At 41.4% G+C, this 12,739-nt stretch overlaps 1 protein-coding gene across 1 annotated transcript; it reads left to right on the plus strand.

Moving 5' to 3' along the window:
* The first annotated feature begins 1,880 nt into the window (after window positions 1-1,880).
* Window positions 1,881-3,865, plus strand: LOC144762083 (uncharacterized). The gene is given in 2 exon segments (XM_078647214.1): window positions 1,881-3,782; window positions 3,785-3,865. Coding segments are annotated over 2 exon segments (1,647 nt in total). The 5' UTR covers window positions 1,881-2,216.
* Window positions 3,866-12,739: the final 8,874 nt, after the last annotated feature.

Genomic DNA, 12,739 nt, shown 5'->3' on the forward strand with positions numbered 1-12,739 from the left:
AGCTAAATTCATTTTTCACTGCTGTCAGGCCGACTTTCATTGGCTAGAACTGTTTCATGTTTCATATTTAATATCTTTGGAATAGTAATGATAAATCCTAGTTACTGGTAAAGTCTGATTTAACATTCCTATTTTAAAAATGCTACTTTTAGAAAGTGGACTTTTCTATGCTTGTACTGCTCTTTGTGCCTTTTACCCTGTCTCTAATACACGTCTGGGCTAGGTGACAGACCCCTTTGTCCATTCCGTCTAGACAGCCACAGGCAGTGCAGGGGTTGGGTGTGATTTAGCACCCATCTGCATCCATCTGTATTCTGATGGGTTTTCCTGGGCAGATGGGAGGAAGGGGCCCACCCTTACACATCACAGGGTAGTGGACTGACCCATACAAATTACTGATAACTCCCTTTGGTATTCTGGAGTGAGTGCTGGGATTGAAAGAGATACTGGTGCACTTCACACCCACTCTTTGGAGTTTCCCTCATATCAAGGGCATATTTGGAAGTAAGTGCTAAGTCTTTGGCCCCGTCAAATCTGACAGATCTGGATCTACACAGAACCGCTGTCAGAAGAACTGTGGTGCTGCAGAAAAGACTCAAGTGGATTGTTTTTGTGGAAGAACTGCTTTTCTGTGTTTCCCTGTGGAGTGCAGCTCTATGACTGCTGGAAGGATAGCTAGACTCTGCCTTCACTCCAAAGTGTGCTCCAAGGGCTTGTTAGCTTGCCTCCTGTTTCTGAAGTGTCAGAGACACAAACGACTTCCTGCAGTTCTGCTAATGCTGCTGGACTCTCCCTTCTGTAAGTCCTACCCTTGTTTGAGGTGCCCCCTCCAAATTTGGAACTCAGAAGTGGTTTCTGCAGCTGAGTCTCTGCCAAATCTGATGTGACTCAGCGCGAAGACCAGCAAAGTCTCTTCCGCTAGATGGCACATGGCCTCCCCGCGCACACTGCACACCAAGCTCCAAGGTACTGTATTCAGTGTGCCCAAATGGGTCCCTGTAGTCTTTCTGCGCTCCATTGTAGTCGGCCTGCACTTTCAATTTGTACCGGTCCCTCTTGATCAACCTGAAGTATCCTTTTTTAGTGTTAACTGCTTTTAATCATTTTATTAGCTTTTATTTCTTCAAAATTCAATATCTTAGCTTATACTTGATTGATTTTGATGATCGTTTTGGACTTGTTCTACTCAGATAAATGTTCTCTACATTTCTAAACTGAGTCTTTTTGTGATGTATTCACTGTGTTGTTGCATGAGTTATTGCACAAACCCTTTAAACATTGCCTTTTAAGCATGCCTGCTCTGTGCCCAGCTACCAGGGGGTCAGCACAGAATAATTTGGAATTGTGTTGTGACTTACCCTGACCAGGATTGCTGGCCCTACTTGGACATGGTGCATACCTCTGCCAACTAGAGGCCTGGATTCTAACAGGTTTCATCTTGCATTATTTGTTAGGCCTTGTGATAATAGGAACCGTTCCTTGGATAAGAAGGGAGGCATCTAGTTGCTATGAATTTAACATTGTCGTGGGAGAAGATCTCACTCACTGAACACTGAACAATCAACAGCCTCTGGTCTCTTGGTTACTCCTTGAGTCCACACTCCTCAATAGAAGGAGATCACAGAAAGATCGTATGCCCTTACTCTGCCTATTGCATCTTTACATTGAAAGTGTAATCTAGAATTTCTTCAGCACACTTGTCTATATGGACACTTGAATGTATCATTAAATGCCAATAGGTTTTTCTGATGGGCTTTGCATTTAAGCTTATTCATTGTTTCTTTTTCTTAATCTAACAGGTGAAATAAATGCAGTAATGAATGACAAAAGTAAAGCTATTAAACATCACTGGTGTGGGGAGTGATGTAAAAACAGTATGCCTCAAAAACCCTTCCCTTGAAGGCTAATGCCTCGCCGAAGTCTTTTTCTACGGCAGAAAACCCAAACTGCCCAATGAGGTCTGTACTTGGCTCTTAGATATCAGCTGATAGACATTGGAGACACAACACACTGGCATACTGAAGCAAGTCTAAGGTGCTCATTACGAATAAAGAGATAACCTGGTATCAGAAAGAACACAAAGGAGAAAAACCAAATGAATTTCTAGAATGTGACAAAATATTTATTAGGCAAAAAAAGAGCAAGTGTGACACTAGAAAATTCATACTGGAGAAATACCAGATCGATGGATTGACTGTGGAAATGTGTTCTTTGCAATGAAAGACCTAATGCAGCATCATAGTGTCCACATAGAGGATAAACCATATAAATGTACAGAATGTAATAAATTGTTCAGATGGAAGGAGAGTCTAAAACGGCATCAAATGATCCACACTGGGGAGAAACCGTATGAATGTACAGAATGTGACAAAGCATTTATAACAAATGAAAAGCTAACACAACATCAGAAAATCCACACTGGGGAGAAACCGTACCAATGTACAGAATGTGACGTGGCATTCATTAGAAAGTCACATCTAATGAAACATCATAAAATCCACACTGGGGAGAAACCATATCAATGTACAGAATGTGACAAAGCATTTATAACAAATGGACAGTTAACACAACATCAGAAAACCCACACTGGGGAGAAACTGTATGCATGTACAGAATGTGACAAGGCATTTATAACAAATGGAAAGCTAAAACGACATCAGAAAATGCACACTGGGAAGAAACCATATAAATGCACAGAATGTGACATGGCATTTATTTTCAGTGGAGACCTAAAAAACCATCAGAAAACCCACACTGGAGAGAGATCATATCAATGTACAGAATGTGACAAAGCATTTATAAGAAATGGAGATCTAAAGCTGCACCAGAAAACCCACACTGGAGAGAGATCATATCAATGTACAGAATGTGACAAATCATTTATAAGAAATAGAGAGTTAAAGCAACATCAGAAAATACACACTGGGGAGAAACCGTACCAATGTTCAGAATGTGACATGGCATATATTAGAAAGTCACATCTAATGAAACATCAGAAAGTCCACACTGGGGAGAAACCATATCAATGTACAGAATGTGACAAAGCATTTATAACAAATGGTGAGCTAACACAACATCAAAAAATCCACACTGGGGAGAAACTGTATGCATGTACAGAATGTGACAAGGCATTTATAACAAATGGAGGGCTAAAACAACATCAGAAAATCCACACTGGGGAGAAACCATATAAATGTACAGAATGTGACATGGCATTTATTTTTAGTGGAGACCTAAAAAACCATCTGAAAACCCACACTGGAGAGAGATCATATCAATGTACCGAATGTGACAAATCATTTATCAGAAATAGTAGGCTAAATCAACATCAGAAAATCCACACTGGGGAGAAACCATACCAATGTACAGAATGTGACATGGCATTCATTAGAAAGTCAAAACTAATGGAACATCAGAGAGTCCACACTGGGGAGAAATCACATCAATGTACAGAATGTGACAAAAAAATCAGAACATATGTACAGCTGAAGCAACATCAAAAAGTCCACACTGGAGAGAGACCATATCAATGTACAGAATGTGACAAAGCTTTTATATCCAATCGAGATCTGAAGCGACATCAAAAAGTCTACACTGGAGAGAGACCATATCAATGTACAGAATGTGACAAAGCATTTATAACAAATGGAGAGCTGAAGCGACATCAAAAAGTCCACACTGGAGAGAGACCATATCAATGTACAGAATGTGAAAAAGCATTTATAGCAAATGGAGAGCTCAAGCGACATGAAAAAGTCCACACTGGAGAGAGACTGTATCAATGTACAGAATGTGACAAAGCATTTATAACAAATGGAGAGCTGAAGCGACATCAAAATATCCACACTGGGGAGAAACCGTATGAACGTACAGAATGTGGCAAGGCATTTATAAAATATAGTCAACTAAAGCAACATCAAAAGGTCCCCACTGGTGGGGAATCCGTAGGAATGCACTGAATGTGACAAAGCATTTGTAACAAATGTAGACCTGAAGTGACATTAGAAAATCCACATTAGGGAGAAACCATTCAACTGCACTGAATGTGAGAAGGTGGTTATTATAATGTCATGTTTTATGCATCATCAGATAGTGCACACAAGGGAGAAACCCTATGAATGTACATAATAGTGCATCCGAAATTCCACACTGGTTAGAAACGATAGAGCTGTACTGAACGCGACTTAGCAGTTTACAGAATGTGACAAGGCATTCATCAGAAAGCAAAATTTAATACAAAATCAGAAAGTTCACACAGGAGAGAAGATGTATGTATTGAATACCTCAAAGCATTCATAATAAATGGACAACTGAAGCGATGTCTGAAAATTTACATGGCAAAAAATCCTATGTATTTACAGAGTGTAATAAACTCTTCCAAGGAAGAATAAGCTAATGCAGCATCAACAAATCCATACTAGGGAGAAACCATATTAATAAATAGAATGTGGCAAGGGATCGATTACAAAACAAAACGTAATATATCAGAATGTTCACACAGGAGAGACACTTTATAAATGTATGTAATGTGACCATTAATTCATAAATGGAAAGCTAACGCAGCAATAAAAAGTCCACCCTGAAGACTGCACTGTTGTAGCAAGGCATTTGTTAGCAAGGGAGAGTTAAACAACATCCAAGTCCCCACTGGGAAAAATCTATATGAATGTACGGACTCGAATCGATCAATGGGTATTTATTAAGCGCAGCAATTCATCCGTGAGATTCTCAAGCCGCTGGGGGAGGAGTTGCTGTCTGGAGGGGCTCATCAGTTGAACAGCCAGATCTTGAGTTCTTTCCAGATTCACTGATGAGTCAGATCTCCGGTGCAGGGGAAGTTCATTCCAGGTCTTAACAGCCAGGTGGGAGAAAGAGCAGCCTCCGTGCCTGGTTTGACACTGGGAGTGTGAGCGAGCAAGAGGGAGGCGGAATGCAGGTGTCTGGCGGGCTGGTTAAAGAATAAACTTTGGCTGATGTAGGACAATCCTTCGTTGTGGAGTGCCTTATAAGCATGGGTCGGTATCTTGCCTCTTTTCTGGACTGGGAGCCAGTAGAGTTTACTGAGGTGGGGAGTGATGTGGGTCTGCTTCACAAGGTTGAGGATTAGCATTGCTGCTGAGTTCTGTATTGTCTGCAGTTGTCTCTGGTGGTTAGTGTTGATTCCTACATACAGAGTTTAGGTAGCCAAGCCAGTTGGTCATCAGGGCTTGGGTGATCATTTGTCTGGTGCTGATGGAGAGCTGCAAGATCTAAAGATCTTACAGTGCATGTGCATTGTGAGTCATGGGCATTGTCTGTGAGGGAGGGGAAGAAACCAGGTTCTGCTGACCACCATGCTTCGCTCCAAGGAGATGCATGGTTACTGAAGATGAGGACTTCCGTCTTGTCTGTGTTCAGTTTTAGGCAGTTGTGCTTCATCCAGTCGGTGATGTTGGCCGGGCACCTATGTAAGTTGTCTCTGGAGTTGGTGAGGTGGGTGTAGAAGATGAGTTTCAGCCTGTGCGAACTAATAATGTTGGCTAAGGGTATCATGTAAGTGTAGAAGTGTAGAAGAAGGTGGGGATGACGGAGGATCCTTGTGGGGCACCACAGATGATGTCCTTGGGCTCATTAGTAGAGTTTTTCTGGTGAGGTAGGAGGCGATCCATTTGAGGGCATTTCCTGCTGAATGTTTTTTTCAGAGGGGTTTCACTTCTACATGTTACCACTCTTCTGCGAAGGAGGCCAAGGTGATCGATCTGTTATGTGGGTTTGTGAGCTCTAAGCTGATCACCTTGCTCCTGAGGTTAAAGATATGGTGGGGGCATGGATCAGTGGGGACCCCAAACTGCATGGAGTTCATTATAGAGGTGTTGTCTTGTGCAATGAGGATATCCCAGGAAGCGGGCCGGAGGTCAGAGTTAGTGTCAGGGGGTGTGAGGAGGTCGAGGCTGTCACTGGAAGAGAGATTAGGTTCAAAGTCCCTGTAGATGATAGCGATCTTCTAATGGAAGTAGTCAGCAAGCGTGTATCACAGATTCTAGGAGGGAGTTATGATATTCTCGGTGGCTGCTGGGTTGCTGAATTCAATAATGATGGTGAAAAGCTCATTGCTGTGGTGTGATCTGATCTTTATCCAGCATGTGAGGGCTCTCTTCTTTAAGGAGGAGGTGGTAGTGGTTGATCAAAGTCCTGAAGGTGGTGCAGTGCACTGGATCCTTATTGATACACCATCTTCTTTCTAGCCAACAACAGTTTCATTTAGAGGTCTGAAGTTCTGGGGTTAAGAAGTTGACACTCTTTGCCGATCCTCTGATCTTGGTCAGCTCCGTGGGGGTGACATAGTCGGTGATCAAGTCTGTGAAGTTCCTGTTTAAGGTCTGGAGCTGTGTCCAATCAGTTGGCATGGAGAGTGTTTCAGTTCTCGTCTGAGACAGTTTTCCAGTTGTGCTGGGTTGTTTGGCTTTGTTTTCCGTAGTATTGTGCCCTGTGATGGTGAAGTGGACAATGGAGTTGTCGGTCTAGGTAAGTTCTGTGAGATGGTGGTACTTGATTGTTTCTCTGGAGATGAGGATGGAGTCAAGCGTGTGCCCAACGATGTGTGTTGGGTCGATGACGAGTTAGATGAGGCCAATGTTGCTCATGCTTTCTATTAGGTTGGCAGTGCTGACGTCGCTAAGGTCTTCCATGTGGAATCTGAGATCTGCTATCAATATGTAGTGTTCGGAGGCAATGGCGAGTTAGGTGATGAAGTAAGGGCTGGCTTTGCAGAACTCTGGGCGAGTTCCTGGAGAATGTTACAAAGTGTTTTTAATGAAGTAACCGTATGAATCTACAGAAAGTGACAAGGCATTTATTAAAAGGGCACCGCACAGCCAATGTACCATAGGAAGGTATGCAACGTTTACAAAGAAATTTTTACAACGCACTACCATTAGAATGCAGGCATTACCACGCATACCATTACAACGCATTGCGCTGGGGGGCGCTCTAGGATAGGGAATAAGTATAATTTTATATCCAACACCTTCCCTAGTGTCCACGGGGACTGGAGTTGGAATATAAAATTATACTTACCACTATCCAGCACCTTTAAGCGCTATGCGTTGTAACGGTATTCATTGTAAATACCACGTTGTAAAGGTATGCGTGGTAACAGTATGCGTTGTCACGTCATACATCCCCATAGGAAAGCCCACCCTGGGGAGGAACCATATAAAGGGCCACAGGTATGCCTAGACGTTGGTCCCGGGTTCACTGTGCACTGGATTCAAGATGACTGATGAGGGGTTATACCCCGAAACCGGTCCTAGTAGGCTTGTTTCTGGTCCAGGGAGGACCTGACTTGAAAGTTCAAGATGAACTGTACCCATGTCGAGCAGGGCCAATGATTTGAATATGGCTAAGTCTTAACTGGCCTGGCATGGTGAGCAAAAGACCAATGGATTTAACCCAGATCACTTGACTGGGGTGAATGTTTGAATTATTCCGAATTTGGTCTATCATTTGTGTGTCTTTTGGTTAGGTATATAAGCACAATACAAATTTTAACCATCAACACAAGACAAGAGACCTTGTATCAATTTTATCAACTCAATGCCCGCATACGTAGATTGAGGTGGTCTACGATGTCACTTCTGGGTGTGGTGACGAGATAACACATTCAGTGATGTGTCCTGCTCATTGTCACTAAGCAGCATGACAAAGCCCTTTTCCTGTTCCAGAGTCTACTATAATAAACTGTAATGACAAATTCAACAGCGCTGTACCATACTCCTCTCCGACTGGGCTCCCACCAAGTAACAATGATAAAAAAACATAAAACTAATTAACTTGATGGGTCAGTGTTTCACCATCTTGAAAACATCGATACTTGGATAAAGGCTATAAAAAAACTGGTCGCTTCGCTTTACTTCATTATGAAAAGGCTAACTGTTAATTCCACAGTGATCAAGGCTTCAATTGAGCAGGATTCATAAAGCGCGGCTAATCGCCCAATAGGTTATCCAGCTGCTTGCAGGTCCTGTAGGTTTATTCGAACACCCAGGTCTTGAGGGCTGTTAGATGTGGCCCTTTTTGAAGGGTTATCCCCAAACTTTTTGCTTCTTCCTCCTATTTTTTTCCTAACCTGTTGTTCTTGGTTTTAGGACTCTGGGCACTTTCCCACTGCTAATCAGTGCATAAGTGCATATGCTCTCTGTGTAAATTGTTATTATGATTGGTTCTCCCTGATTAGTATATTTTGATTTACTGGTCAGTCCCTAGTAAAGTGCACTGGGTGCGCCGGGGCTGGTAAATCAAATACTACTAGAGGGCCTGCAGCACTGATTGTGCCACCCACATGAGTAGCTCTAAAAAGATGTCTCAGGCCTGCCACTGCAGTGCCAGTGCGCAGTCTGCTAACTGCCATGTCACCTTGATAAGTGTACACACTTGCCAGTCCCTAACCTTCCCTTTTCTTACATATAGGACACTCTTATGGTAGGCCCAAGGAACCACTCTGGGCAGGGTTCAGAGTATGCGAAAGGTAGGACATGTACTGATGTGTGTAACATGTCCTGATAGTGAAATACTGGCAATTTCGTTTTTCACGATTGATAGGACAGAATGGAGAATGCTTTGTAACATTTTACAAGCATATTTTCCCATAGGGATAAGATTGAAAAATAAAGTTTACACTCTCTGAACTCAGAATTTAATAACACATCTTTTACTAAAGATGGTTTTTAAATTGTGCGTTTGAAAATGCCACTTTTAGAAAGTATTAAGAAAGAAAGAAGATCCCCTAGTTACTACTTTAGAATGCTGCTATTTATTTAAGCAGATTTAGTGCCTTGACCACACTGTTCATATGCAAAATGTGACTTTTATCACATACATTTCTTATGTACTTAAATGTTTTTTTACAATTACATATATCTGAGCGCAACACAATCAGTTTACATCCAATATTTTAAACAATTAACAGTTGAAGAATAGTGAACAAGAGACATGAATTATTCAAGCTACAACAAATACTGTTACTAAAATTAAATAAAATCATCTAATAATTACACCAGCATAATCAGTTACAACAAGCAATCCTTAAGCCTGCTACTTAACGCCTTAGTTAGTTAGGACTGCTATCACAAGGGCAGTGTTTTTGTGGGGCTAAATCTTTAGGTGAAGGCCTCCTCAGAAAACTAGCTAGACATTGACTAGTGAATGACCCCTTGTGAATGAAAAGGAAAAGCCGACGTGTTCCCAATCCCGTTGTTATGTTGTGGGATTTTCATCAGGGCTGGTCACAGTGTAGCCTGTTGGTTTAATAGAATGGACACATAAATAGGGGCTCTTTCTCGCTATTGAGACTATTAATTATTGGAGTGGGTAAAGTACCTTTATCAGTAAGGAGACTCAGTCAGGTTTCTCAAGAACTTTAAGGCTGGACTTGTAGTGGAAAAAACGGAAAGAGACACAGACATCTTGTCTCAGTTTCGATTGATATTCGGCCATGAAATATATATTGCTCCAGTAAAACTAAAAAGCGTAGAAACTTATGTTGATTTGGGTTGTTTGTGGATAGTTGGCCTCAAGTCTTTTCAACAGTTTAACCGAGGTGGGAGTTAAAGACAGAAACACCACCGTGTTTTATTTCAATAAAGCAGTAAAACAGAATCGTATGGATAGGCTTTTTTTTTTAACTTACTTCAGAGCGTGTCAGTAGCTTTCTGCTACATGATGTGCGAAAGGGAAGGGTGCTTCTCGTTTGTGGCACCTTCTGTTTAAAAGAATATCATGTGACCCATATTTGCTAATCTGAATAATTCACACAAAAGTGGTGTGCTGTTTCAAGATGTATGTTTATGCCGCGTTTGGACTTACTGTGCGCTCTTGGGTCTTTGTATTCGGAAATGCAGGAAACCTTTAACACATACTTGATTCAGTTAGTCTAATCAAAGGAGGAAGAGGAGACACAAATGAGCATTTTAGTTTGTGCGCCTTGGATATTTTCTCACTAACGCTTTAACAGGGTCAGTGGACCTTACCTTAACTCATAATTTTTGTCATGCCTTAACGGTCGTCTTGTCGTTCTGTTGTCTCGAGCAGGAGCGCGGAGACTACCACTTAAATTTGTACCTTTGAACAGGAAGTGCTTATGTCAGAGCATTGCATTGTGGTGGTTGTGGTTTCTGTGTTTGGAAGGAGGTGTGGCCACAACGGTTTACCTGCTCTGAGTGTATATTCATTTTGTTGTATTTACATACTTTCTGAAAAAAACTAATTCCCGTGGTGGCTGACTAGTTAGTGTAAACAAATTATGTATACAACATAACTTTATTTACTTGAGCAAAATAAAAAGCTTGTTTGGGATTAGGTTAAGCAAATGAATTAACTGGTGAGTCATAAGTACAGAGGGCTCAACGCAATATTTGTTGAAGTTTTGTCATTTAGTTCAACCCGTCTACTACACAGTTGAATTTTAGTATTCAATAGGCTTCTCGCTTGAGAAGTATTGATTCCACTCTTTCTCCTCCGGGTGGGGTTTTGATACCCGAGAGCACGGTCCACTTGAAATCTTTTTCTGTGTGATTCATGTCAATAAAGTGTTGAACCATTAGTGCTGTCAACACATTTTGTTTAATTCTAGACCGATGTTGTGTCAGTCTTTGATTTATTTGTTGATTGGTTTTCCCAATGTACAGCTTGGGGCATGGGCACATAATTGCATACACTGTATTTCTACTTTTGCAATTTGTGAACTCTTTGTGAGTCCATTTAATAGAGTTGAATTCAAACTCTATCCCTTCCACTGTGTTGGTGCATGATGTACAATTACCACATTTGTGGTCTCCTTTCTCTGGTTTAAGGTTCCATATTGTTCATAAATCCGTCTTGACGTTGGAGGTGCCCAGGTCAGCTCTTATGATTTGTTGTCCGATGCACCTATTTTTCTTTAGTGCAAATAATGGTCTTTCCATTGGACACTCTAATCTGTACAATAGATGCCAATTGTTCAAAATGATCTTTCGGAATTTAATAGTGCGTAAACCGTATCTTGTCATGCACACAAGCTTATCGAGAGGTTTTTTTTTTGTTTTTTTGTTAATAATTCTTCTCTCGGTGTATACCATGCTCTTTTTTTGGCATGTTTGAGCATCTTCTTCGGGTAGCCTCTTGCCTTCAGATGGTCGCACAGGATATCAGTGTGCGCCATGAAGTCATCCTTTCGGGAACAATTGCGCCTTACTCTTAGCAATTGACTGTATGGAAGATTTGCTTTCAAACTTTGCGGGTGGAAACTTTGATAATGAAGTATGGTATTTTTATCAGTGAGTTTTCTATGTAATGTAGTTGTCAATTGCTAATCTTGTGGGAAAGCCTCCACATCTAAGAGCATCAACCGCGTCTGACTTTTAGTCATGCTGAATTTGATGTCTGGGTGTCTCGTGTTTAGCCACTCATAGAATTGCGATAGTTGTTTGGCCGTGCCTCCCCAATGGCACAATATATCGTCAATGTAATGATACCAACATTGTATGTATTGACAGTAAGGGTTGTTGTGGTGAATGAAACATCTTCAAACACGGCCATAAAGAGGACCGCCATCTCTGGAGCTTAGGGACACCCCATGGTGGTCCCCTTCACCTGCATGAAGAACGTGTCAATAAATCTAAAGTAATTTTTTTGAAGTGCTATTCTAGCTAAGTCCATTATGAATTCTGAAGGAAATCTTTGCGGTTTTGGTCGGGTTTCTAGAAAGAGTTCTATCACTTCCAGACCCTCATCCTGAGGGATCGGGGTCTAAACAGAAGTGACGTTGAACAAGATCATCCATTCTTTGTTGACATCAAATGGATGGCCGTCAATTTTATTGATGAAATCTGTGGTGTCTTTAAGGTATGTAACTTGGTTCATGAACCGTTTCAGGAAGACATCCGCATATTTGGCAATTGGCTCCAGAACTGAGTTCACTCAGACACAATTGGTCTTCGGGGTGGTTCTTTGAGGGTTTTGTGTATTTTCAGTAAAAAATAAATGACTGAGGTGCGTGGGTTGGCTTTATTTAAGAATTCAAACTCATTGGCCCAAAATCCCTTGTTCTAGCCCCCATGTGAATTTGTTATGGATTTCTCCCTGTATATGACTAGTGGAGTCTTCCTTCAACTGTCTATACCACTCAACATTGTATATTTGACTATTTGCTTCAGCAATGTATTTCTCCTTCGACCACACAACAAGTGCTCCCCCTTTATTAGCGGGTTTGATCACTATTGTATCATCATTTCGTAAGTCTCTGATGGCAGCTTGTTGGTGCCGTGTGATATTTCTTTTGAAGTATGGCTTTTTCTTTTCAAGTTTTGTAACAGATGATGGAACTGTTTGTTCGAAAGCTAATATTTATTTAGGAATGCTATATGCCAGGAGTATGAAAGACAATTTATTGGATAAGCCTGATGGCTCTGGAATCTCAACGCTCTCTTTACTGTGGAAAAAGGCTTTGAGATGGATTTTCCAGCAAAATTCTAATGGTTTGATTTTCAGATTGACTAGGTCTGTTGTTGTTACTGGAACAAATCTCACTCCAAGCTCTAAGACTGAATTTTTAGGTCTCGCCTAGGCAGCGCTTGCACTGTCTTGTTGAGACATGCTGTATACAGTATAGTGTATAGAAGCTCCGCCCACTCTCTACCTATCATTTTCATTGTCTGGTGTCTTAAATGGTGTCTTCTGATTGGTTTGTTGGCTTGTTAGTCCCACCTTATGATGGACATGTCTT

This window comes from Lissotriton helveticus, chromosome 6 (genome assembly GCF_964261635.1).
Source record: "Lissotriton helveticus chromosome 6, aLisHel1.1, whole genome shotgun sequence".
In the NCBI taxonomy this organism is placed as follows: domain Eukaryota; kingdom Metazoa; phylum Chordata; class Amphibia; order Caudata; family Salamandridae; genus Lissotriton; species Lissotriton helveticus.